At 36.4% G+C, this 27,876-nt stretch overlaps 1 protein-coding gene across 12 annotated transcripts in view; it reads right to left on the bottom strand.

Annotated features, from left to right (window-relative positions):
• Window positions 1-27,876, bottom strand: part of CEP128 (centrosomal protein 128) — a 378,971-nt gene that overhangs the window by 32,047 nt on the left and 319,048 nt on the right. For all 12 annotated transcript variants that reach the window (XR_006604280.1, XM_004739137.3, XM_013058015.2 and 9 more), the window contains one exon: window positions 20,971-20,994. Coding sequence is in view for 11 of the 12 variants with exons in the window: in XM_004739137.3 (XP_004739194.1) it covers window positions 20,971-20,994 (24 nt within the window). In the remaining variant the exon portion in view is untranslated. The remainder of the gene's footprint in view (window positions 1-20,970; window positions 20,995-27,876) is intronic.

Here is a 27,876-nt window from a genome sequence, read left to right as displayed (position 1 = left end):
ATGTACCGTATCCCTAGAAAGTGACTGCTGTGTCATATCAAAAGCCCTTGATTGATCCAAAAACATACTTTGTGACTGTAAGCACTTGGAACTGTCCTAAATGCCCATAAAATAGATTCTCTAATAATGTTGGATTATTTAGATTAATCAGATAACATTCTTATTGTGGTAGTCTTCTGTCTGAGGTGAGGCAGCAAGATACAGTGAAAAAAAAATCACTGATTAGAAATCAGGAGACAAAAAGTTCTATCTCAGCTTTGCCATAACCAATTGCATGAACTGGAAAAATCACAACCCATAGGCTTCAGTTTCCCAATCAGGAAAAGGGGAAAATTTGATCTAAAAGTCTCTAGGAGACCTTCTGGCTGTAGCAGCAGTCACTGTGGCTTTAACGTCTTTTCCACAGTAGGTTGGGGGTCTGATTTTTAAGCTTAAAAGGTTGGAAATAATGTAAAAAAATAGTTTCAAAAAGAGAAAGTAAAATAAGGAGAAAATCACATATGGGATTTTAGGAGTTAATACATACCCAAGAACACCTGTGGGATGGAAAAACCTTCACTCCTTTATAGCAGAAAGCAAAGCTAATGATTACATTAAAAAAACAGGAAGAAAGACATCTTGATCTTCTTGGGTGTTTGCTCCATCAAAAAACTCCAGATATTTACCATTTTGTGTTTTTAGAACAGATACTTCCAAAAGCAGGCAAAGAATCGCTTTTCATTTTTTTCCCCACTTTTTAACTGGCATGCGCATGTGTGCGTGTGTGTGTATACACATACATATTCATCTAAATACTGCTAATCAGCTTCCAGTTCTATTATCATGAATGTTACTCCATACTTTTGCTTTTGTCTGAAAACCTTCTTTGCAATGATGACTTTGCACATGAAGTACATCCGTCTGAATGTTCTCCACACACTGCTTAAACTAGTTCACAGATTCTCTTTCTACAAGACTTGGCTTGGTCGCCACCTTCTCTAAGATGGCAGTTAAAAGCATGGGCTCTTGAGCTGGTCCACCTGACCTGAAATCCTGCTTTAGTCACCTGCTAGCTTTATGTATCTAGGGAAGTTCTCAGATCCCTCTTCCCTGGGACTCAGTATCTTCATTTATAAAAGGAATGATAGTAATACTCATAGTGTAGAATTATTGTAAGGACCAAATATCTTGGCGGATGTAAAGTACTTAGAGCAGGGAGGGACACTAGTAAGCACTCAGTAAATACTAGCTATTGTTACAATGGAGATCCTAGCCTATTCTGTGAAAGGCTCCCCTGAAGTCTAGGTTAGGTCCATTCTCAGTGGTTCCTGTGCACACATGTCTCATGTCCTGTGTCTAATACTTCCTAACAATGTGCTTGTCTCTTTAAGTAGGCAGCAAATGCCTTAAAGGCAGGACTGTATTTTTCCCTATATTTCTAGTACTAAGTACTTAGCATCACACACAATAGATCTTAGTTTTATGGGAAGAAAAAAAAAAACCCTCAACACAAAGATCCATAAAAGCACAATTAGAACTCAGAATTGTCGTGGAATGAAAATACACTACAGGTTATTTTTAAAGGTAGAATTTAAAAAGCAACTGTTTTTGAGGCATAGAGAATGTTTCCAGACAGACTCAAAAGTAAAGAAATAACAACAAAAAACAGAACCGGAAAAAAATGAGGGACTGTAAAGTTGAGTTAAAAGGAATACACAAGAGTTAGAGACAGAATGATGAGAAATAAGATCCCCTTGTGGACCTAAGAAGCTGAAGCAGGAAGCCTGTGATGCGGAGAGCACCCTCTTCCTGTGGATGAACGGGCAGGGGCTTAGCCACACAGGCTGTGACGGGGACACTGACAGAGATAACAGAAAAATGCTAATCATTTCCCTGAATATTGCAAAGCTCTCGTCCCAGGGCCTCCAGACATGCTAATACAGGCAATCAGGGTTGTCCCTCCTGTATTTAACATGGAACAGAGGATCCTGACATGGAACACTGATAAGGAATGATAATTGTTCTGGTTGAGGTAAGATCCAGGCTAATTTACTTAAAAGCACCTTGGTGAGGTAAATATAATTAATCCTCTCTGTTCTCAAAATAAAGGGTTATTTTCTTTTTAAGAGATGTCTTGTGTTCTCAAAGAGAATGACAAAACAAATTAATCATTTTCCATTACTCCACACACAGCACTTGGATTTTGAAAGAGCATGTGAACAGTTAATCCCCTATATGGATGAGTTTCTGGTGACAGGCAGATCAGATCTAAATAGAAATCAGGCAAGGTATTTTATTTTTATCATGGTGGCTTTGAGACTTAATTCAAAAATAACTGAGACCAACCCTGCCTATACTTTTAAAGTTTGCTTTCATAATTAATCCTTTTTTGAACACTTAGAAACACTCTTTTGGATCTTGTACAAAGCATTCCCCTGGCCAACTGCTGCCAAAGCAGACAGAAGCAGAGCCTATCTAGAATATTTTAAAACCATTGAAAATTCAACTGAACTATCTCTTAAGGAATCCCAACTGGCAGGCCATACTTAGTTGAAAGTAGCAATAATTTGACATTAGAGCAATACATTCTGGCAGATAGCCTACCTAAATAACTAATGTTGAAGGTGAGCTTTAAATAATTGAGATGCTCTGTTAAGCTATGTCTTGAATGGTAAACAGAGGGTAAGAGGGCCCTGATGGACTATATGTGAACAAAAGTATATATTTTTAACTAAAGCCAGTCCAGGGAGCAGGAGGGACACTAGTAAGCACTCAGTAAATACTAATTTCTAAATTTTCTGCCATTGGCTGAGAAATATGGACTACGAAAGCCAGTGTGCATAAATCAGCTGACGATATGATTTGGTGAGCGAATTCATCTGACATTTGCCACAATCAATTGTTTTCCTGAAACTTAAATTGCTAGAAAGTTTTTTTTTTTTTTCCTTTTTCCAAATGAAAGCCATGCATTCATTTAACTGGACAACAATGAAGCTTTGTGGCCTCGTGGTTAGTATGAAAAGGAGTTGGTCCTGCCAAAACAATTTGAAATTTTGAACTGAGACTCCCTCCCCCCACTTCATTTTAATATACTCAACTAAAAGGAATAAGTTCTGCAGCTTCTACTGGATACATTTTAAAAAACTAAAAATCAGAAGTGGCCAAAACCACATGACTTTGGACATTTAAAGGATGTTATGAAAACTCTAGAGGACATGCAAGACTCTGGGAATTACACAGGAATTTGCAGCATTTACTATACAGAAACTGGGTGAAACATCAGTCAGTCTTCCCTTTATGCAACAAGAATTATTAAGCACTTCCTATGTGCAGATCAAACTATAAAACAAACATCACTACATCAGACTTCATTCTGCTAAAGCTGCCCAGATTGAGGTCAATCATATTCTTTTGGTTCCTGAATGAAAGTAAGTTATCAGGGCAATAGAGAGAAATATGTATTTGATTGCACTGTAATGTTTCATTAACTGACTTTTTTTTTTTTTTACCATTAAACTGGGAAATTTTAGGTATAGTGATTAAACTTCAGTATTCTTTGGATCTCTGTTGTTAATACATAACAGCTACTCGATAAATACTTATTGAAGTTGGTACTATAGTTGATTCTCAGCCATCCGGTAACTACACACATGCAATGATAGTTTTAAAATACGCTAATGAAAAAAGATGATTTATATTCAATTTGGGAATGATCTCATATGCTCTTGAGTGAAAGTGGGTGTGACAGGAGTTCTGGGATATACTCTAAAAGAAATAGTAAAGTTGCAACAATAAACCATATTATGTGAGACAAGTACTCAACTTTTTCTTTGAGGATTTTTGCTCTATCTACATTTTTGTGGGATATACTAGGACAGGATACCCTTGAGGTCTACCAGTCAGAAAGGCCAAATCTGAAGTACTTTATATTGTTTTATACTGCCATTACTTTGGTTGGAGGCCAAATCATCAACGTTGGTTGGAGGTCAAAGGGAGACCTTTGTTCTATTTCTAAAAAGGTGCAGCCTTGGATACTTATCACAAAATCATGCGGAACACTACTTTAAATCTAAATATGTTCTCTCTCGCTCAAGCTTAGAGGGAATCCACTGATTTAAAGGAACTTACTGGAGATGCAAACAGGATACCTATTGATAATGAATCAAATGGATCAAATTTACTGTAATATCATTTAAATTCAGCTGCAATTTGCACACTGTGGGAACCACAGAAGATTCATTTGTAACAAAAACAAACAAACAAACAAAAATAAGGGAATACAAAATGGCACTTTACTCCCAGATCCTGGAATACAACAACGGACTTCTGCTTAATCTTTAGTGCATTAGAAAACTTAGTCAAGTCATTGCCATTTACTCTGGTCCAATGGGTGAAGTTTAAAAAAAAAATCTTTTGGTTATATGATAAATAATTTAGAGAACAACAGTAAGGAAAACTTTATTAGAAATTTTAGTAAGAATTTAAGTATATTATATATTTTCTAGTTTTAAGGTATGAATGCAACTGACTTCTGATGCACTATCATTCATAAGTCTGGAAAATACCCATCTTATAAGTATTGATTTCATATTTCAAATATATTTCTTTTTTTTTTTAAGAATTTATTTATTTATTTATTTGATAGACAGAGATCACAAGTAGGCAGAGAGGCAGGCAGAGAGGAGAGGAGGAAGCAGGCTCCCTGCTGAGCAGAGAGCCCGATTTGGGGCTCGATCCCAGGACCCTCGGATCATGACCTGAGCTGAAGGCAGAGGCTTTAAACCACTGAGCCATCCAGGTACCCCTTCAAAGATATTTCTAATGAGTCTAAGTTTACCATTACTTCTGGCTCATTATTCTTGCATTTGCATCTTCAAAACACAATACTTCTAAAAATACAATAGCTCTTAACTGTCTTAAATTGATGAAGCTGTCTTTTCACTATGTAATTGTAAATTTTTCATTTTTTAGATTTATAAGCATCAATTAGTATGGTAAGTCCATCAGAAGTTTTCTTTTTTGTATCATCTTCTCCTTCTAATCGCATTTTTATATAACTTGCTTTCAACATTTGCCCACTTATGAACCATATAAAGTAAATTTTGGTGAACAAACATAAGTTGAAAGAGTAATGAATATATTCTTTCAGCAAAATGGGGTGGTTCAGGTTCTTACTGCAAAATACTGCATAATAAAGTCCTTCTTGTTGAATAACTAACTAGATGAGACTATCCTATTTCCTTCTTGCCCTTAGAAATATATTGCTCATTCATCGATTCTTCAGTTTGCAAAATTCATCTAGTATATTATCATTTGAAGACTCATAATCTGACTTTTTGCTTATATAATCAATTTCACCATCTTCATTAGTTTCTAGAGTGCTGCTGTCTGTCTCTTTATATTCATCTTCTGATTCATCTAATAACTGTGAAATGTCTTCCTCTGTCAGTTTCCTTCTCTTTTGTCATTATGCGAGAAAATGAGAAATTCTGAATTCTCAACCTCCATTCAATAAAAGTAATAATAATAATGAAAAACACTACAAAGCTTCTTCTTGAAAAGCAATAGAACACTTAGGAGGTACTTCTCCATGACGCTGCTACGCGTCTTGGGTAGCTGTATTCCTAGAATAGCTTTTCAAGGATGTTTGTATAGCAAACAGAGATAGTGTCTCCCTCTGGTACAAAGGTTGCGTGAGATTTCTTGTAGCTCTCTTTATAAGACTGGGGGCTGCATAACCTCAGGGTTCCTCAGTTATAACACAAATTCACTTCATGTGCAACAACCACCTAGACCCATGCCCATTGCCCCTATGGGACTTGAGAAGCAAAGGAAAGATGCGAACATATATGTAAGTTATGGGGCCTGCTGTGCCATGAGTAATAAAGTCTTTTGTCTTGTGTCCTCTTACAGTATCCATCAAATATGATAACATAAATATGGTAACATGGTAAAGTGTAGATAGGGTAAAATCTTTTCATTTCTTGATAGACTTTGGACAACACAGTAAGAAAACTGAAACATTATATAATAGTAAGGATTTAGTTCTACTTATTGCAAATCCTGTATGATTCCCCTATTCCTCCACTTTCATACTATTTTAGTTTTTCCTAGCATAGTTGGGAATAACTGATGAATAACAATAAAATAATTCCTAGGATGCTGAAACAGGAAAACATTTCAAGAAAATAAGGTCACCAAGATCCATTATGTATCTTAGATTTACAACATGGTACAACAGACCCATGTGGTATCTGCAGGACAGAATCCGTTTTTTCTCTGTTAAAAGTGAGGAAAATTTCTCTTTATTCTTTGGAAGATATTTTTAAAAAAGTAACGGTAAAAACAATGACAAAAAATCAATCCTTACCAAAAGGAATGGAAAGACAAGACTGGGTCCAATTGTTATAGTGAAGGTTAGATCACCATTTTAAAGCTCTCTACTTTTTATCATCACCTCTCAGAATACCCTTTATCCATTTAGTGCCAAATTTCTCCTCCTTTAGTCTTCCTAAACTGCTCTGGAGACGGGGAGGTGGGTACTGATAGGAAGTCTGACAATTCATGAAGCATGTGTATAGCGTTGCTTTGTGAGAAGGCTTGCTTCCCACTCAGTTCGGCACATGGAGCAGATGTTAAATGGAAAAGTGGCTTAAAGGTAATGAGTATGATGCTACCAAGGGGACTGACACAAAGGTATTATGAGGAGAAAGAAGAAGAAATGAGGAAGGCAGGTAACCGATATAACCTTAGTTGCTATGACAAAAGCAACTTGATTAAACAGCCATTTTCCCCAACATACTGAGGTACAAAACAACTTACTTGTTTTGTAACCGTTTGTAGAGTTTCCAAAAGTATTGTTTTTGTAAACTGCTTGGTTTGTTAAAATTTGTTAAAATCAGAGAGTAAGTCATTTGGCAAATTCACGAATAGATAAATTTGCCCTTGAAGTTAGGTCTGGCAAATATACATTTTAGTAAGATGCTTGAAAAAATAAAGTAAGACAGTGTCTGAGAAAGAAACTTACAACTGTTTTGGTAGATTAGAAAGAAGAAATACTAGAGACAGAATACATAATACTAACAGTCAAAAAGGCATGAAATTAATTCAGTAGAAATGAATAGGACTAAATCCAATAGACACAAAGGCAGAGTAGCACTGGGCCCTAGACAATGTACCATAAGGTATATTCTTAAAGGGGATGCTGACGATGGCCAAAATCAGTGATTCTCAACTATAATGCACATTAGAATCATCTGGGTGGGGGGGCTTTTAAAAAGAGGGTCTTACTGCAGGTCAACCAAATCTGGGGACTGAACTAAAGTTATTAGGATTATTAGTAGATTTGTAAATCTGTATGTCTCAGAGCCAACATTTCAAACAAGCGAATTAAATTTTGGAAGTAAACTTCATATAACACAGTGTCTAGACACATAACCTGTACAGTGAAACTCAGATCAAAATTCAAATGACCTGATTAAAGAGCTCAGCCTTTCTAATCCATATACTGCTTCTTTGACTGGTAAAGGTAACGCACACCTAAGGGAGGAGTATTTTTAAAAATAAAAAAATTTAAAAAATCAGAAAAATCCATTATCTCATTTGCTCTTCTCTGCAAAACTCTGAGACAAGCAGGATAAGCACTGTGCTCATTTTATAGAAAACAGAAAAATTAAGCTCAGAGAAGTTCAGGGAGTTGCCATTGTCAAAGAACCAGGGTTCACAACTAGATCTTCTAACTCTCAGTCCACCAAATCCTAATGAGAAATTTGGAGGTCACTTACCTTTTGTCTTTCCCTCTCACTCAACTGCAAACAAATACACTCTTCTCCAAGACTAAATGGATGTCTAATGAGGAGCTTTGAGGTATTAGAGAGCAAAACAAGTTCTGAGTTAGAAATGACAGAGAAATGCAAATGATGAAGACAGGAAGTTCTCTGAAAAAAATGTAAAGGGAGTCCTTCAGAGACTCTAGATCTTTTGTCGGTGAGTTTATACTTAATGTGCTGTAGAGAATCTGGTGAAAGTCTGATGACAATGAAACAGAACGTCAAGGATGTGTTTCACTGGCCTTTATAGGTAGAGAGGGAGATGATAGTGAAAAACACTGAAAAAGCTCCATAAAACCATTTATGAAACACCCGTTATGCAAAATAATTAGGAACAGAGCCTGAAGAGAATAATGAGGGAAGGGCTATTTTGATGGTTTGGCCTTTTAGTGTTTGATGTTCAAATATAATGTAATTGGGGGCAATGATAGGTTGAAATCATTCACTAATGTTCAATAATTAACATAAGACCACTTTGGATATTTATATTAATAGTGCTAATAGTGACAATTTATGCTCTCTCTAGCCTTTCATCTGAGATCAAAGTTTATTAAAAGTCCTAAACAAACTTTATAAACACTTGCGTAAGGAGAATTAGAGTTGGTATGCAGATGCCTAAAGTAAAACAGATCAACAGAGGCATTTAGTATCACTGAGCAAGTCCAAGACAAGACTAATAATATACCAACTCTTCCTACAAAAGTCAAAAAGCAGAAAATTAGTTCAAAGTTGCTTTATAAAACTTCATTGACCAATACGTTGAGGGCATATTCTGACAACCCTTCCTATGGTCCATGAATGTCAGTGTCCTATTTATAAGTCCACTTCTGGCCCTGCTTAAGGTAAATATAGGATCTGGCTGCTGATTTCCTTCCTCTTCACTTTGCACATTCACCAGACCCTTGTCAAGTGTTCCTACTCATGTCTTCGTTGCTCTTACCAGTCACAAGAGGAGTATGTGGAATGGAAAGAACACTGTGTCACTAATCAGAACACTTGAATTCTAGCCCTAGTTTTGCCACACGTGGCAATGCATTAACTCCTTTGGCCTCCACACTTCTTATCTGTAGAGTGAAGGGTTTTGAAAAGGATCTCTAAGACCCCTTCCAGTTGCTATGTTATTTAAAATATGCGACTCATGGCAGCAGGGTCCTAATCTTCTATATACCCTGAGGGATGTAACAATGATAGAAATTCAACAAGTACCTATTATAGACTATTATATGATTGAATTAAGTACACTGATAGCAATTATTGGTAAGTCAGAAATTCTGAAGACCAGAATTTTTAATTCCTTCTAGACCAGACCAGAGTCTATTAGGGAGGGGAATGTTCAGATATCACCCAGCCCAGCCCAATCATTAAAAAAAATTAGAAAACTGAAATTTAGAGAGCTTAAACAACTTGCCCAGGATTGTGTGCCTGGCCAAGAAGAGTGATATGGTCAGAACCTAGCTTTTCTGACTCTGAACCAGATACTATTTTTACCTTATCATCATCACTTAAACTAGGCATGTAATAATTTTCAGCTGAAACTTGTAATTGGTTAAAACTAGATGCACAAAATGAAAATCTCCCAAACAGCTTTCTATTTAAAGGCCATTTCAAAAATGTAATACCTACTACTCCCACCAACCATATTATTAAGGGTACAATACCAACATTTTGTTTTATAGTTAAGTTAGAGTTAAAAAAGTTAAAGTTAAGTGGTAGTTAAAAAAGACTGCATACACTGTTACTCTGAGATTTCACCCATATATGTTCTCTTAGGGTAAACAGAAAGCATTTCTTCTATGTATTATATTTTTCAGAAAGACCCTTCCATTGTGTTTTGGAATATACACTCATATGATCTCCACAATATAAAGCAAGAGCTTCTGACGGAGAGAATGCCCTCTTACTGATAGCATTTAGAGCAGGGCTGTGAAACACATTGTCTAGCAAAGCAGTTAGGCGGGCGGTGTGTCTACTTATCAGCATCAAATATGAAGCTGTCAGTCTGACCTCCAAACACGGAGCAATTCGATAATATTAAATTCATCTGCCGGTGAAGCTGTATTCATTATGTAATTTCTCGGTGACACTTTCCCTATGTGACCGTGTTTATGAGAAATTTGACAGGGCTGTAAGAAACCATTTTTTGCAGGCTGAAGGAAGTCTTACATTTTTAAACTGGTCATCACCTTTTGCCATAAGGAAGCAACTCTGAACACACAGCCTATTTGTCTGAGTAGTATTTTCTTCACTTGACCTTAAATACAGTCATGTTTTAGAACTTTAACCCTTTGAAGAAGACCCCATTATTGGAAAACATACATACTTTAATACTGACGAATGCAGAAAACAGGCTCTGTATTTTGGGACAAGGTGGCGAAAGGAGAATGTCTAGATTGTTTCCACCAAGATCCCTCATGAGAGATTCATGAGGATATTTCCGCTTGCCCTCAATGTGAATATACAGAAGGTAGACTAACATTAGAGCAGTGGGAAACTTGGCAGAACGGGCTAGGACAGGGTTTGTGCAAAAACTTTTTCCGGTTTCAGTTTGAATGGGTTCCCAGGAAGTGTCAAGTTCGAACAAATCCAAAATTTTACAATGTAGCTCAGCCAAAACTGCTGAGATTCACCTGATTCTGGGTCAAAACTGTACAGAGCACACTGCGTTTTATTTGGTGTCAAGCCAATTTGACTGAACCTTTCAGGCAACTTCAATGAGAGGCTCATAGCCTTGGCAAAACCAAAAATGAACCTAGCTTGATCTTTGGTTTTGAAACAGCAAGTTCTGGTTTTATAAAGAGATAAAGGCAAGTTTTCCTTAGTTTTAAGATTCTTACAAATACTCAGAAGAACCACTGCAAATAATTAACAGTGATTTGGCCAGATTTACATTCTCAAGTCAGTTATTTCCTGAGCTTAACCAGGACACTTCAGTGACTACGTTAACTCTATTGGCACCATATACTCCTAAGTGCCGTAAAGCAGAATCTGCTGCTCTAACAAGGAGTAATGATCCTTCCTCAACAACTTATGCGTCTGAAGAGTGGATCACATGCGTAGTAAGATGAAGCATGACTAGTGCTGGCTCCAGGGTGGGAAGAAGAGAATTAAAAATAAAAACTCCAGCAGCAATTGTGTACTGTAATGGCAGACACGTGAGGGAAGAGTATATAGTGTTACTTGGTGATTTCCACAGAGACTCATTGGCATTCTCCTGAACTCTTGGACACTGAAGTCTTGAAGATCTACCGGTGAGCACAGTTCAAATCTGTTACCACTAATATTAGCTGAATGAAACATTTAGAGGTATGCCAAAGGCTCCAAGAGCTTGTTGTTGTTTTTTTTTTTTAAATAAAAGCCATATTTCTAAGAATTTCAGTGTTTTGTAATTTTTCTCAATATACGTTCATTTATGTATATATTTCTCCATATTGTTACAGGTTAGGACTTATCTTGTATGTTATACTATCTCTATGAGTACACATTGAAAACAAGGAAAACTAGATTGTTTCAGGTCACTTGGATTTGAGAAGATGATTAAATATTGATGAATTATAGCTATATGATTATACATTTGTTCCAAGTCAATGATTTTCAAAATTTGGGGTAGATAGTCCCCTAAGATAATTTTTTAAACTATATATCTCCCTTCCCTTTCACCCTCCCCACACACATTTTAAGATTTTTAAACATTTCGTCAGAGATTTAGGTAGTTGCAAAGGATGAAATTTCTGGACTGTTGTAAATACTGACATTTTCAGATAAAACTCTTGTATTACTCATATAAACTTACCAAGCAAACTTTAAGTACTTCAGTCATTTGTTATTACCATTTGTCCTCTGACAAAATAACTAAATAAGATCCTCCTTAAAAGACAGAAGTTTTATATTGTTCCTTTGTCCTTTGAATTTATTTCCCGTCTATTTCCCCAGCATACTTTTGTCCTAATATAAAAAAATATTTATTCTTGGAAGTCTTTTTATTGGTTATCTTACCATACTTCATCTTCTCTGTAAGACAAATGTATATATACAGAGAGAAAAACTGATTTTTAAAATGCCCCGTGACCATAATGTTTCAAGTATTATATATTTTTATCGATTGAATTGTCATTACAATATTAGGTCTACTAAAATTTTTTTTAAAGATTTTATTTATTATTTGACAGAAATCACAAGTAGGCAGAGGCAGGCAGAGAGGCGGTGGGGGGCAGGCTCCCTGATGAGCAGAGAGCCGGATGTGGGGCTCGATCCCAGGACCCTGAGATCAAAGGCAGAGGCTTAACCCACTGAGCCACCCAGGCACCCCAGGTCTACTAAACTTTTTGAGAAAAATTATTAAATGTAAACTGTATAAAGATGCCAAAACTTCTAAAAATATATCCCTTAATGGGATGGATTTTTGTCTCCAGTACTTAACTGGCTCATGCATCCATGGGTAAGTACTAGCTTTTGTTTGAGTGAGACAGTGTTCCATTTAATTTCTAGTTCTATTTTTTTTTTTTTCTATAGATTTAATCACTGAGAAATCTTGTTCACATAAAAAAGTACATGACAATGAAAGTAGTTTGGTTATAACAATGTCACTCAGTTTCTTGAATGCCTTCCTAGTTTTATGGCAAAGATTACATAGTGATCTGTCATCAAAAATTAATTTTAATGATCTATCAGCTCGATTAGGTCCTCTTTCAATTTTGTTGAAAGCAAAAAAATTAGAAACCACTTGACTTGCCAAAGGACTGTAATGAAGTTATTAAAGCACTCACTTTCTGTTTTGGAAGGTATACGAAAGAGGTTTTATTTACCAAGATTTGTCTAATGACTACAACAGTTCTTCCTTCACTTAGAGGCATTTCAGGAAGTTCTACATATGCAAAAAGTATTGAGAAAAGTTAAAATCTTATTAATGTTAATGCCATTCTATCAGTATAAATTTTTAATCCTTTTATTTTATATTAGCATTAAATAGATTTTCACTAAAACCTTAGACCTGCGGATTGGCAAAGTTAGTCCTTATTGTCAAACCAATCAGCTAAATCAGGCTTACTTTCTGGCAGGAAAAAATAAGTCTGACTTCATGTGCCCCGTGACAATGGCCTTTTGAATTATAATCCTAAAACAGATAAAAAAAAAAATAAGGCATGGAGCCCAGGCCAAAGTTTGTCACCTGGATGGAGTAAGACACTTTCGATGATTTCTTTCCAAGACTCAGTTTTGTTTTCCGGAGCTATATGTTCCCTGATCATAGTAGGGTGGTAAAAAGAGGTGAGGTCATCAAATAAAATTGTCATCCTCCCCCCCCATCACCAATCCACAATATATGTTGATTTCAGAATGCCCCCTTCCGAATACTTCATCTAGCTAATAAAACTCTTTGTCTTATCAATCATATATGTATGACTAACAGGGACAAGGAGGCTTACATTAGTGACTTGATTAAAGAGGATATGAAAGCATCAAAATCAAAAGTGCCCCTCGTTTGGCAACCTGAACTGTCTGGAGGAATCTGCCATCATGTAATCCAGGATGGGTGGAAGGTAGGCCTCTCTCTCATTAAGTGGGAGGAGGTTGAATAGGAAAAGTAAGATGGCCTCATCACTCAAGGCACTTCAAGGACTCTGCTGGAAGTGCCTGTAGAGGCTGAGGATATACAGATCAGTTCTCTTAAAGCTATTTGTGTCTGAAGACCTTTGGAAAATCTTTGCATATTCCTAGGGGGTGTACTACTCCAGTCTGAAGACTCTAACTCACCAGCTATCTTTGAACATTACCCCCAGGGATAGCATTAATCATTTCATCATAAAATTAGGGGGAAATAAAGAAGTTCTGCTACCATGTTCCCATTCCTTCTGTTTTTTTGGAAGATCATTTCACAGGTACAAAAAGATACATAAAATATATATACAGGCATTTTGAAGAAAATGACAATTCTTCATGGTTTTTTTTTTTTTTTTAAAGATTTTATTTATTTATTTGACAGAGAGAGAGATCACAAGTAGGCGGAGAGTCAGGCAGAGAGAGAGAGAGAAGCAGGCTCCCGCTGAGCAGAGAGCCCGATGCGGGGCTCGATCCCAGGACACTGAGATCATGACCTGAGCTGAAGGCAGCGGCTTAATCCACTGAGCCACCCAGGCGCCCCATCTTCATGGTTTTAATTAGCATTTCCCTGTTTACTAATGAACCTGAATATGTGCACATATTTTTTTCAACTAAAGTGCTTGCTCATGTCTTTTACCCTCTTTTCTTTCTTTCTTTTGGAGGAGGGGAATTTGGGTTGTTTATCTTTTTCTAATTGATTGTTGGCAGTAAGATCTGGATACAAACTGATTTGGATACAAAGCGCTACTTAGCTATATATTTTGCCACCAGTATATCCTAGGTGTGCTTTTCTTTATACCCTTTTTATGTTGTCTTTTGACTTACAGAGGCTCTCAACTTTAAAGTGGTCACATCACCTCCATCCTTTTGGATCTATGTTTTCAGTGTCTTTTTTCTCCCAGAAATCCTTCAAAATCCTAAGATCATGAGGATATTTAACTACACTTTGTTTTCAAGTTTTGTGGTTTGCCATTCACCTGGAGGCTTTCATCCATCTTTGCATCTGATAGGGGTTCAATTTTATTTTTTTGTTTTTAAATACTGCCTATTGAAAAGTCCCTCCTTATTCCCTCAATAGGTGATGCCAGTTGTATCAGAGACATCAAGTTTCCATGCACAAGTATTTCTGTTTTGGGGCAGTCTATTTGATTACATTGGCCTATTTTTATATTCTTGTGCCAGGACTACACTATCTTAATTTTCACAGCTTTAATAAGGTTTGATACATAGTCCGAAAACCACCCCCAACTTGTTCATCTTCAGAAGTGTCTTGACTATTCATGAGGGTCCTCTCTATGAAGAACTTGTATTTTTATTGCTGTTTGGTAGATCCCCCCACCGCCCATGTGTTTTGTATTTTTTTGTTACTTTTGTACTGGTATACTTTACATTTTCTCTGTACTTGTTGCTGGAGTTAGAAGGAAAGTGAATTTTTGCAAACTGGCTTTTGTAGACTAAATTTACTAAACTCCTTTTCTTAACTATGAATTCCTAGGGCTTTCTATATAGACAGTAACACTATTTAGAAAATAACATTAGTTTCACTGCTCTGGCCAGGACCGCATGCACAGTATCTAACAGAAGCTGTGGAATGGGGCATCCTTTCCTTGTTCCTGGCCTCAAAGGAGGACTTTCAAAACGCTAAGGTAATGTTTGCTATTGGGTTTTTTCACATGACTTAGTAAGTCAATTCCCTTCTATTCTTAGTTTGCTAAAAGGTTTTTGATGATGATAATGATATCATGGGAATAAATGCTTCTTATTCATCTACTGAGATGACCTTATTAAATTTATTTCTCCTTAATCTGTCACATGGTAAATTACATTGATTGATTTTCTAATATTAAACCAACTCTGAATTCCTGGAATAAATGCAGCTTGTTCAGGATGAATTATCCTTTTAATACATTCCTGGATTTATTTTGCTAATATTTTGTGTATAATATTTTTGCATCCATGTTAATGCATGAAAAGTCCCTTAATTTCCCTTATTTATACTTTCTATGCCTGGTTTTGTCTCGAAGGTTATGCCAACTCATAATGAGTTTGGCGTGTTCCCTCCTCTTCTAGTTTCTGTAAGAGTTTTTATAAAATTAAAATCATCTGTTCCTGTAACATTTGGTAGAAGTTATCTGTAAAATTTATTTGGGCTTGGTGGCCCTTTCTGGAGAAAACTGTAATTGACTAAAAATTGTTGATGAAACTTTTTGTGATTTTAAAAAATTTACTCACAGTATGTTATTTCTTCTTTGTTCTGGAAAATTATATTTTTCTAGGAATTTAGCTATTTCTCCTAATTTCCAAATGTATAGTTACAAAATTATTCACAATACCCTGTACGTGATTAAATTCTAAAAGAGCTACAGTGCTATCTACTTTTTCATTCTTCTGTGATTCATTTGTATCTTCTTTTTTTCTTCATCAGCCATGCTGGATATTGATTTTTATTCTTTTTAAACAACCAGATTTACTTTATTGGCCCTGTATGCTGCATGCTTGTTTTCTATTCATTATATTCTTTTTTCTATTTTTTCCTTTCTTTTGTTCTTAAGGTGTTTATACCATGCTTTTAATTTCTTATGTTGTGTGATAAGTTCATTATTTTTTATCTTTCTTTTCTAATGTAAGCATGTAAGCCAGTAAGTTTCCCATAAACACTATTTTTGCTGTATCATTCACATTTTATAACACAGTGTTGCTGTTATTCAATTCTATTTATTTCATGATTTCTACTATAATTTATTTTCTAAACTTGAGTTGTTTAGACGTTTACTTTGAAACTTCCAAAAGCCTATGTCTAATCTGGTTCTCTTTTTGAATCCCAGAGTTATAATCATGTCACTGAATTCTGGCCCATGGAAATGGACAGAAATAATATGTGCAAATTCTAGTTTCTACTAAAGGAAAGTTAAGTGTTCTCCCTTCTCGTTACAATGCAAATATAAGGGCTGGAGGTGGTACAGGAATCTTGGATCAGGAACGGGAAGCAGTATTTTGAGGACAGTGGAGCGAAAAGACAGAAGGCAGCCTGGGTTTCTGACACTGTATCTGCCACAGACACCATATATTTGGATTGTTACACAAGAGAGAAACTAATTTCTATCTTGCTTAACCCACTGTTACTTTTGGATTTCTTTGTCAGGCCTAACTCTAATATGAAGGTATGCAAATATCATGGTATTAATGGAAATCAAACTAAAGACAGATTTGAGAGTTGACATGAATTTATATCTCCAAGCTGAACTGTCTTACATTCCTTTTAAACTTCCTCAAATGACTCTTACTGTTCTGTTTCTATCTCTGCTTTACCCTTGACCTCCCACTTCCTAAGTTCACTAGTTCCCATCTCTAAACAAGGGCATCCATTTACCCCTGACTTTTTGGTACCAAGTGCCCAACCCCTGATTTTTCAACCACATTTCTAAAGTTGGATTATTTCCAACATGCACTTCCCCATTCCGACATGCAGTCTTTCACCATTTTACTCTACCCCTGCACGGAACTACAGCATTTGGATTCCTACACACCACATTTACCAGCAAAAGCCCTGATTAAAAACCATTAATAGGGGGTTCCTGGGTTGCTCAGGGGGTTAGGCCTCTGCCTTCGGCTCTGGTTGTGGTCTCGGGGGTCCTGGGATGGAGCCCCAAACAGGGCTCTCTCCTCAGCGGGGAGCCTGCTTCCCCCTCTCCTTCTGCCTGCCTCTCTGCCTACTTGTGATCTTTCCCTCAGTCAAATAAATAAATAAAAGTCTTAAAGAAAAACCAAAAACAAAAAACCATTAAAGACTCCCTATTGGCTCTAAGGCAGGGCTACCACTTTAACCCTCTGAGTTGTAGGTAACTGATAGCAATGCAAATGATTCTTGTCCCTAAACATGCAAATCAATGTTGTCCAAGGGAGGTTCAATTGATTTCCTTCCACCACCTTAGAAGAAGCCAGTTTTACATCTATTTTAAATTCACTTCAGTACTTACCTATGTGGTTCTTTGCTCCTTTAAGTCAACTTTTAACATCTTACTAATTCTCTCATTAATGAGTTAAATAAACTCATTGTCATGACTTCACTTCATATTTGTGTAAGAGTCATGATTTCATAGTTTTACTTTTTTGGAAAAAATATTCTTTTAACAACCCCTTTTTGTTCCTTATTATCTTCAAAGTTCGATCATAGCCCCAACATGGGATGTCTTCTCTGGCTCTTTCCACTGACACTATTGATGCTTTGCATTTCAGAGATGAATCTATCTCCTCCATCATGTCCCCCAAACTACAAGATCCATGGTTGTCCTAGCACCTAGACCATGATGATGTCTTATTTTACAATTTTTTTTCTTTATAAGAGTTCCTATAAAATGCATTGTGTTTCATTCATGTGGTGTAGACAGTGTGTTTTTATCTTACATCATTAATTTATTTACATGGAAGTAGCTTTTCTCCTCAATTAAAGTACAGGTTCCTTGAGAAAACTAATCAGTTCTTCCTCTTCCTCTTCAGTGTCAACAGAGTGCCTTATATAGTAGCCAATAAGTATCCACTGCTATGTCTCATCCATAGCCCATCAACTGGGGCTATCAATCTAGATTTTTTCAGATAATCACTTAGATTTATTTGGAGAATCAACATGCCATATTTTGGCAGAAAGTTGGTGCCTTCCTAAAAATTTCACATTAAACTTAAATGAAAATCATAACCGCTTTCGTGAAACATCAAGTAAAGTGCAATACTAATCAGAAAGGCTAGGGAAAAAAAATAAATTGATGTGCTTCTGGGGAATTTTTTCCCTTTAACTATTGAACTGGTTCTGTGTATACCTATAGTCATAAAAACAGTCTATGTGAGGGTCATATATGGACAGTTTGACCTTTGTTCTTTCCTTCTACAAATGTTTATGGATTGTCCAATATATAGCAGGAGTTTTTGACAGGCTCTGGGATGCATTTACACCCCAAATTAAAATGCAATTTCTAATCCAAGATGCTCACCTGCTAGTGAAGGAGAGAGAAACGTTGAGGAAGAGGGGGATACATGGACACATGATAATGACCTAAGCATTTGCATCACTAGTGACAGGCCATATCAAGGTGCTCATTATGATGAAAAGACCATCTTATTTTCATGTATTGTAACTACTGAACCTTTCAAATCTCCTAACGAAACAATGAAATTTCAAACTTTTGCAGACTTGTATCACCATAACATATATCCTACATTCAACACTTTCTACATTAATACCAACCCAACCAAATGTAGACCACACCACTTCTTACAGTTTAAGTGCTGAGTTAGTGAGAGAATAATAAATGATCCTGAGATTACTTTCAGCATATTTGATTTTATGAACTATAAAACACTTTACCAGTTGAATAGTCTACCAAGTGTATTAAATCTGCTGCTTATAATGCCATATGAAGTCAAAGAACTTCATAATATTTGAGCATTAACATTATTACTAAGCATTTTCATTTTTATGGTTTTACTTATGATAATTATTTCAAATTAAAACCATCTTGAGAAAACCGCCACTGTAAAAAGCCTCATCCATTTAATCAATTTTATTTTTCTCATGATGACTTTTTATTTTTACCTTTATTCCTAAAGGAACCCTTAGAATAAGGCATTACTTAAGATCATACTCCATAGTACTTTTAGTAAAGAGATTAGATAAACACAAAAGACTAACAAATACTAAAAAGAGTTATAGGATTTTGGTTGTTGTTTGTATAATTTTCAGTTTTGTATGGTATATTGGCGTAATTAAAACCAAGTAAGAAATAATAAACAATCATATAATGATAACCTAACATTTGTCTGGCCTTAAATATTTTCACATATATTCTGTCTCTTAATTCTCACAACAACCTGACAAAGTTTAATTACTATTATTATTATCATTTTTACAGATGAGGGAATCAAGAAACAAGTAACTTGCTGAATGTTGTGTAAGTGGCATTTTGTATGTTGAACCTAAGTCCTCAGACTCAAAATTTCTGTTTTTGTTCATACTCTTAAAAAGAGCATTTAATTCACAAGCCAAATCCTGTTGGCAAGACACTTCCTAAGAGTAAGTGAAATATATGTGGAAGAACACTAAACATTTTATCCACCTACAATGTCATCATACTGAAACTGAGAAGGTCAGTGTAATTTCCAAATGGCCCAGTTAAATCTAAGGAATAGATTATTTACCCACGAGGGTCTGGACACCGTCAGTCAAAATCACTTGCTTACATAGGACTAAAATGAGCTCCATTAGCATCTTTCCATTTCTCACACTCACAAAATAAATATTTTATTCTTTATTTGCCACATTGTTTAAAGGTTTCTTATTTTTTTCCTGTTCATTAAAACATATAAAGAAAAAATAAAAATCACCACTAGACCCAAGCCACTCTTAATATTTTGTGTGCTTGTTTTCTGAAAGTCTTTTTTAACACAAAATATTCAATATTTGCATCATACTCTCCATATGCTTGTGTATTCTACTCCCCCTCCCCCTGTATAACAGCACAGCAATATTTACATTTGAAAAAAATGACTTTTTAGGACTAAATAATCTTTTGTCGTAAGGTGGTATCATAAATTATTTTACCATTCTTCCAATTCACATGGTTTTTACTCCAAAAAGGTTTATTTATAAAAGGAATATAACATTTTATAAAACTTGAAAAAATAGAGAAAGGAATGAAATCACAGTCCTCTCATCTAACAAGTCATTTTTATGAGTTTTTCTCAAGTCTCTTCTATTCTTTATTCATACGTCTATCATTACCTTGTTATCACTGAAGTACACATGATTTTATTTGTCTTTTCAGCTTGTTTTCTATTATAAGCCTTTTCCGTAACAGCAGTGGTATGCTGGACGGAAAAGTCCACACCTTTATCCAATCATTCAGTACTATATTGTCCAACAATTAAGTTGTCCCCCCTTCTCCCTAAAATCATTTAAAATAAATCATTTTATCATAAAATATTGCAAACACGTAGTCTTTACATTCACTCACCTTAAAAAATTCATTCCCTAATGCTAGATTCCTACAGGCAAAATTATTGAGAAAAAGGCCAACCAGCTTTTAACATTATTTGAGTATTCGTGAAAACCATGTACCAAAATATTAAGGTTGAATATCTGTACTTCGAAGTATAAACAGTTTCCCAATCTCAGCTTCTGATCAACCAGTCCTTTTAGTGATTGGGCAATAAAGATACAAGCATATAGGATACTGAGTATACTTAAGCTATTTATGCTTTAAGCTATTTATACTTGAGCTAATTATGCTTTCCATGGATTAGTACATCTTGGTATCCTCAGTCTTGAGAGAGCAGTGACTAGTGAAATAGGCACATTTTTGTTTTTCTCTTTTTTCACTTAAAAAAAAATCTGTATCCATATACTTTTCTGTATCCATATATACTTTTCAGGTATAGTTTAGCTTATCCTCCCTTTGAATTCTAGATTAGTTTTAGAAATGGTTTCTCGAACTGCTTCTTTCGGGGAGTGCTCTGAAATCCACCTCAGGACAAGCAGTAACTCTGACAGAAGGAGAAAGAAAACGCCTCAACTTACCATTTCTAATGCATTTACACGGTCCTGCAAAAAAAGCATAATGCACAATTATAAAAACAAAGCTATTAAAATCATTTCAATTTACTTATTTTCCAGATTTTCAACTTATTCTCTATTAGTAATAATGTTTTGAAAATCTCAAAAAATAAAAACTCCTACTCAGGATGATTTCTACAATAGAAAGAGTCAGGGGAGAATCACTGTACTTCTGGGGCGCCTGGGTGGCTCAGTGGGTTAGGGCCTCTGCCTTCAGCTCAGGTCATGATCCTAGGGTCCTGGGATCAAGCCCCACATCGGGCTCTCTGCTCTGCAGGGGGCCTGCTTCTCTTCCTCTCTCTCTGCCTGCCTCTTTGCCTACTTGTCATCTCTCTGTCAAATAAATAAATAAAATATTTTTAAAAAAAACTTAAAAAAAAAGAATCACTGTACTTCTCATCTCAGTTGTGTTCGGCTTAACGACAGATATCAGAAACTCATAAAGTGACTAAATGGAATAAACATTACCACTTTTGCACTGGTAAAATGATTTATCTACGTAAGGATTTATAAGTATTACACACACATACATTTGAATATATGAACAATTAGATGATTAGTAGTAATATAAAAAAGGAATTTAGCATAATACCAGTGCTCGGTTAGGTACACAGTACAAAGTGTGACTTGGAAAGTAAAGTTCAGACATAAGAATAACTTCAGCAATTAAGATTAAGAAGTAATTTGTTAACTGAAACAAGGCAGGAAATATAAACAAGAAAGATGTCACATGCAGTCAGTCTTGAATTCAGATGGACCCTCTCTACCTACAACACCTGTGAAGGTTCTACAGAAAAATCTGTTTTCTTTTTTTCAAGATTTTATTAATTTATTTGACAAAGAGAGACACCGTGAGAAAGGGAACACAGGCAGGGGGAGTAGGAGAGGGAAGTAGGCTGAGCAGGGAGCCCAATGCAGGAATGATCGCAGGATTCCAGGATCATGACCTGAGCCAAAGGCAGATGCTTAATAACTGAGCCACCCAGGTGCCCCAGAAAATCTAGGTCTTAAAAGGGGTCATTGACAACAATATTGCTACAAAGCTAAATGATTAGGTAAATGGGTGCATTTTCAAAGCAACAATTATATTCTCAACTTTTTTCAGAGCTGACAGCTACATAGAGGAAATCTTTGTCAATGAAAAGAGGCTGAATTTGAGAGAGGAGAGTCTGAAGATTTAACGAAATAGAAAGCCATCTTTTGGGGGAAGATCAAGGCCACTCTTCCTTCTTTTCTCTCATTGGAAGCAATGGGAGATGTGTGACACCTGGATTTCCTTTTTGTTTAATCCAATTAATTTTGCCCAAGACGTAAGGGGGAAGTGGTACAGAGAGCCACTCAGCTCAGATCTCTCAGTGGTCCTACAGGGACTGAAGTGGACACAGGACACTTAGAAGCAGCAAGAACTTGGTGCTCACAGCCACACTCCTAGCCTTAGCTAACACGTACAGGCCTTTCCTTTGAGGATTTCCACAAAGAGTTGAACATTCCTACCCTTTAAACATTTGGCTATGTGGGTACAAGTGAAATGAATATATTATGCAAAATCAGCCCAAAGCAGACTGTTCTTGGCAATATAATCTGTCTAATTGCATTTTGTTGGCATACTTGAGAGAACTTCACCCTCGCCCCCATAATTTTCATGAAATAACTGCCGTTTGGTTGGTGACTTGTGTACTGTCACTTTTGAATGCTTCATAATAAATGCATATAATAATGCCTCAAAGGGGCTTTGATCTGTTGTTACCAGGCATCTTATTCACAGTCCATCTGGGACAAAACCATTCAGCAATGCTTTATCATCCTTTGCAGATTGAACAGAAGAACCTCATTAGATATCTTGCGGAGACAGAAACAGCCTTTGGGCAGTATCACATTTATATGAACCATCTTGGAAGCCTCAAAATATTTACAGCCACTGTTTGGGCCTTAAGTTTTCCTTATACCACGTATTGATGGGCTCTTATTATTTAGGATTAGCACATTTTAAAGGCAAACATACAACTAGTTTTAAAAAGCACGCATAAAGCTGGTTGGAAATCAGAGTTTTCATAAGAGGTCAAAATAGTAGAATTTAGGGGCACCTGGGTGGCTCAGTGGGTTAAAGCCTCTGCCTTTGGCTCGGGTCATGATCCCAGGGTCCTAGGATGGAGCCCCGCATCGGGCTCTCTGTTCAGCAGGGAGCCTGCTTTCCTTCCTCTCTTTCTGCCCGCCTCTCTGCCTACTTGTGATCTCTGTCTGTCAAATAAATTAAAAAAAAAATAAAAAAAATAGTAGAATTTAAATTCTGTCTGTCTTAATTCAGATCTCTTTGTTTGGCAAAGATAAACTGATATAATTTATGTATTAGTGTCTTCATTTTACTTGAATATTTGTTACAAGATTATTAAAAGAAATACACACTGTCATGGACTGCGTGTTCTTATTCTCATAAAATTCATGGATTGAAACCCTAATCCCCAATGCAATGGCATTTAGAGATGGGACATTTGGGAGGTAGTTAGGTCATGAGGACAGAGTCCCCATGATGGGATCAGTGTCCTTATAAGAAGAGACAGAATGCTTCTCTTTCTGCTCTCTGTCATGGAAGGCAATAACAGGAAAAGATGGTCATCCACAAGCCAGGAAGAAAGTCCTCGCAAGGACCGAATCTGCCAGCCCTTCGATCTTGGACTCCTCCTGAGAAATGTTTGTTGTTTAAGTCCCCCAGTCTGTGGTAAATTGTCGTAGCGGTTCAAGCTGGCCAAGACATGTGCCCAGTCTTTAAGACTATGAACACAAACGGTCCAAGAAAACTCCATTTTGTTAAAATATAAAGATGAAGAAATGATTTACTTCAGTGCAATTTACTTACATCTTTTCTTTTTTTTTTTTAAAAGATTTTATTTATTCATTTGACAGAGAGAGATCACAAGTAGGCAGAGAGGCAGGCAGAGAGAGAGGAAGGAAAGCAGGCTCCGTGCTGAGCAGGGAGCTTGATGCAGGGCTCTATCCCAGGACCCTGAAATCATGACCTGAGCCAAAGGCAGAGGCTTAACCCACTGAGCCACCCAGGCACCCCTACTTATGTCTCTTCATCTATAACCTACTTCATTCCAAATTGGTACTGAGTTTTCTACAAAAAATGTAATATGTTACCAAAATGAGAAAATTGGGGCAATAGACAATTCGGTTCATTAATCTGAATTTCAATAATTTCATTTGCCAATCAATAGCAGCTAATCGAATACCAGCCATCACTGCCAATTAGTGAGGTTTGTCTAAACTGTACAGTTGTTTGGTCTTAACTGTAGGCTATCAATAAAAGAAACTACTCCTAGTCTTTATGGACTTACTGACTTGCTTTTAAAAATTAAGAAATGCTTTGAAAATGGAAATGGATGACTTGTTTTATGGCAGATACAATTATAATTCTATATATAAAAGAATTAAGCTACTGCAAATATTTTTTCTCAAACAAAATACATCCACACTTCCTTTCTGGTTCTTCTTATTAAAACAGAGGTAACTTAAGCCAATGCTGTGGCATTGATACAGCCCACAAAACAAACGTCAGTGTATGTCCTAGAATGAACATCTAAGTACAGCACATTAAATTCTGTTCTTTTTCACCTCTTCTACTCTAACCAGAAGTACACAGTGTTTTGTTGTTTAATCTCCAATTTTCATTTTATACATCAGTCATTCTTATTTTGTAGTCAGGGACTTTGAGAGTCTGATGAAACTTGATCTTCTCCCCAGGAAAATGTACCTTATCCACAACATACACATAACTCTGCATACACTTAGAGGAGAACTGTAGACTCTCAGAGGTCTTCACATCATTTGACCCCCAACAAAAACACTTGAAATAAGATGTAAGAGCATTATACAAATAAATTATTTTATTAAGCTGAATCTACTGATTTCTCCTATATGAAGTATTTCTGGATAAATGACCAATAGCAAAGAAAGAAAGAATTGGGAGCAGAAGGTTAAAACAATAATCAAAGGAAAAATGTCTTCAATGTTTTGAAGAAGAAAGTTCTTGGGGGGGGGACCATTTTTTGGTGACTATTCTTTCATTCTACCTAAAGAGGGGAACAATCTAAGACACACCTAAAATGGCAAAAATTATTTAAAGTTTACTCTAAAAATTATCCATGTAGTTACTGCATAGCCATTGAGTTCCAATGTAAAGTGCTATCTACTCTTCATAATGTGAGCATTACATACAATTTATGAGTGTCAATAATACTGCTAGACAACACACTGTAATTCATTCTGGGCCTGGCAGAGCAAGAAGGGAGAGGTATATTTTGGAAGAGGTCTACAGCGTATGTACTATAGAAAGATGTATTATAACTTTCTATGATCATGTTAGCAATCTGCTTTGAGCTGTATATAGGCCTTTTCTACCTGGTTGTACATTGGAATTTATGACTGAACCGAGACAAATTCATTAGCATCACTAGAGATGGGCAAATATTTGTAGGCTAAGGTAGGAAATGAGTGCTATATGGATCACTGGCATCTGAATCCCTGATTATTAACAGTTTGACTTAGCCACGCCAATCAATAAAACATATTGATTCATCCATCCCATCCAAGAGATGAATTAGAGGCCTTATAGTTCTAAATAATCAGAGTTTTGCCTCTGGTCAAGTGTAGTTAAACTGGCCTACAGACTTTAGCACAATAATGCAGCATTTTCCAGGAATGCTTTACATATATCCATTGACATATGAAAATGCACAATACTGGAAGAATATAACCGAAGTCTCTCACTCTTCTAAGTCTAAGGATCTTTAGGAGTATAGAATAATTCTGAAAGCTTCTCTGGAACTGAAAGACCATGACGGACCAATAATTTTCAAAAACAAAGACCCACAATGGGGACTCCTTCCACTACTGTTTCAAAAGCGAAAGGCCTCTCTTCTGAAAGAAAAATCCGCTCGGTTTCATCCAGACATACCACTGTGTGGCATTTTTCCATTCAGTGTTAACACTGCTTAACCAATATTCACACTTTACTACTTCTATATAAATGACATAAAACAAAATACAAATATGTGCATTTTTTTCTCTATGAATTTCCACATGACAATCTGTCACATTTAACACACTGTCCGCCATCTTTTAATAACTAAAAGAACTCAAAATAATTCCAAATATATTCTTTTCCAAAATTCAAGATATTAAAATGAAAGAAAAGGAAATGGCCTTTATTAGTCATTGCCAAAAAATGAGTGTTTCACATAGTGATTTAAAATAAATTAAAACAAAGAGCTAAAAACTGCAAACAACTTTAATGTTGCAACACCAAAAATGTTTTAAAATATAGCTTCAGTTGACTTTGAATACATCACATGAGTCAATGATCTATATGTAAAACTGTACGTTGTCTATTTTAAGTGAAACAAAATTACTCTCAAGACAAACTTCAGAACAAGTGGTATGTAGCAGCCCACAGTGGTTTCCCAACCAACCAGAGTTTGCTTTACCCGTCACTGGATTCCTATACTCTGTCCTTGTTCATTCATTTCACTAGCTGCTTAAGTGTCCTTTTCTAATAAGCTACTCCAGGATCCAAAATAACAGCACAGAAATACCGAAAAGAAAACCGCAGCAAGGCATCAAGATTTTGTCTAGAACGTTGTTAATAACAAAACTGAATGGGAAGAAATCGGAGAGGGAGATAAACCATGCGAGACTCTGGACTCGGGGAAACAAACTGAGGATTACAGAACACAGAGGGGTGGAGAGATGGGGTGACTGGGAGATGGGGGTGACCAGATGATGGGTATTAAGGAGGGCAAGTGTTGGATGAGCACTGAGTGTTATATGCAACTGATGAACTGTTGAACACTACAACAAAAACTTATGATGTACTACATGCTGGCTAACTGAACATAAAAAAAAAAAAAAAAAAAAAAACCAACAAAGTCATTAATATCCCTCCCTGCCCCTACCACTTCCCAACCTCACCACTGCCCAACACTTTGACTTATCAAAAAAACCCAGTTTAAAGGAATGTATCATTTCCTAGCGTAGGGGGGAATACCCAGTAACACTCATATTACCTGCTTTTCACTCAGGGTGTGGCAAATACCTGATAGAATCAGAAGCAGGATTTAAGAAGGGAATCAAGATATGTGCTCCACATTTCTGATCTGTTCTTTTATCCACTACCACTGTCATGATCAGACTTCAGACAGCCCGCTGTTCTTCTGTAGGGTTCCTCAGCAACACTGGCAGGTGGCATTTTGGGTTTGCTGTCTTCTTATGAGGCGATCACCATCCCTTCCACTCTGATAATGCTTGTGTCACTATTTGACCTTGTTCAGAGAAGTTTGAGATTGTACTTGTCCCAAATTGGGAAAGGGATGTGTGCATGTGTTTGTTGGGGTGGGGGTGGGGCAGGGAAGATGAAGAGAAAGATAGGGAAATGGGGCTCCGTTGCTTTGTTCCAATGGATTTCACACTGGAAAATGCAGCCCGAGAGGAGAAGTTGGGTTTTGCTTGAAATTCCTATAAATGCTTCCAGTCAACTGCACAAAATTAAAATCAAAGAAGTCTCACATCTACCCTTTACGTTTCAGATCATGAAAGAAAGCAATGAGGTGTCTTTTTTTTTTTCCTTTAAAATGAAGAATCACATTAGGATTCTTCATTAATGCACAAACGTAATGTGGTGCACAGGTACCTAGAGGATAAGACTACAAACAAATGAAGGGCAAAAGATAGAGAACATTCTTTCCCCCAGACTGCACAATTCCACAGAAAACCTGTTGGTAACAGGTAGTAAGAGTTCAGTGAATGACATCTGGACTGGGGAACATCTGAAAATTATTTGCAGATACATAAATGTTATGATGGTAGTTAGGGGCC

Source organism: Mustela putorius, unplaced genomic scaffold (assembly GCF_011764305.1).
Source record: "Mustela putorius furo isolate JIRA1106 unplaced genomic scaffold, ASM1176430v1.1 tig00000129_pilon_pilon_pilon, whole genome shotgun sequence".
Taxonomy (NCBI): Eukaryota; Metazoa; Chordata; class Mammalia; order Carnivora; family Mustelidae; genus Mustela; species Mustela putorius.
The sequence above is the reverse complement of the archived record's forward strand: the minus strand, read 5'-3'. Positions and strand labels throughout refer to the sequence as shown.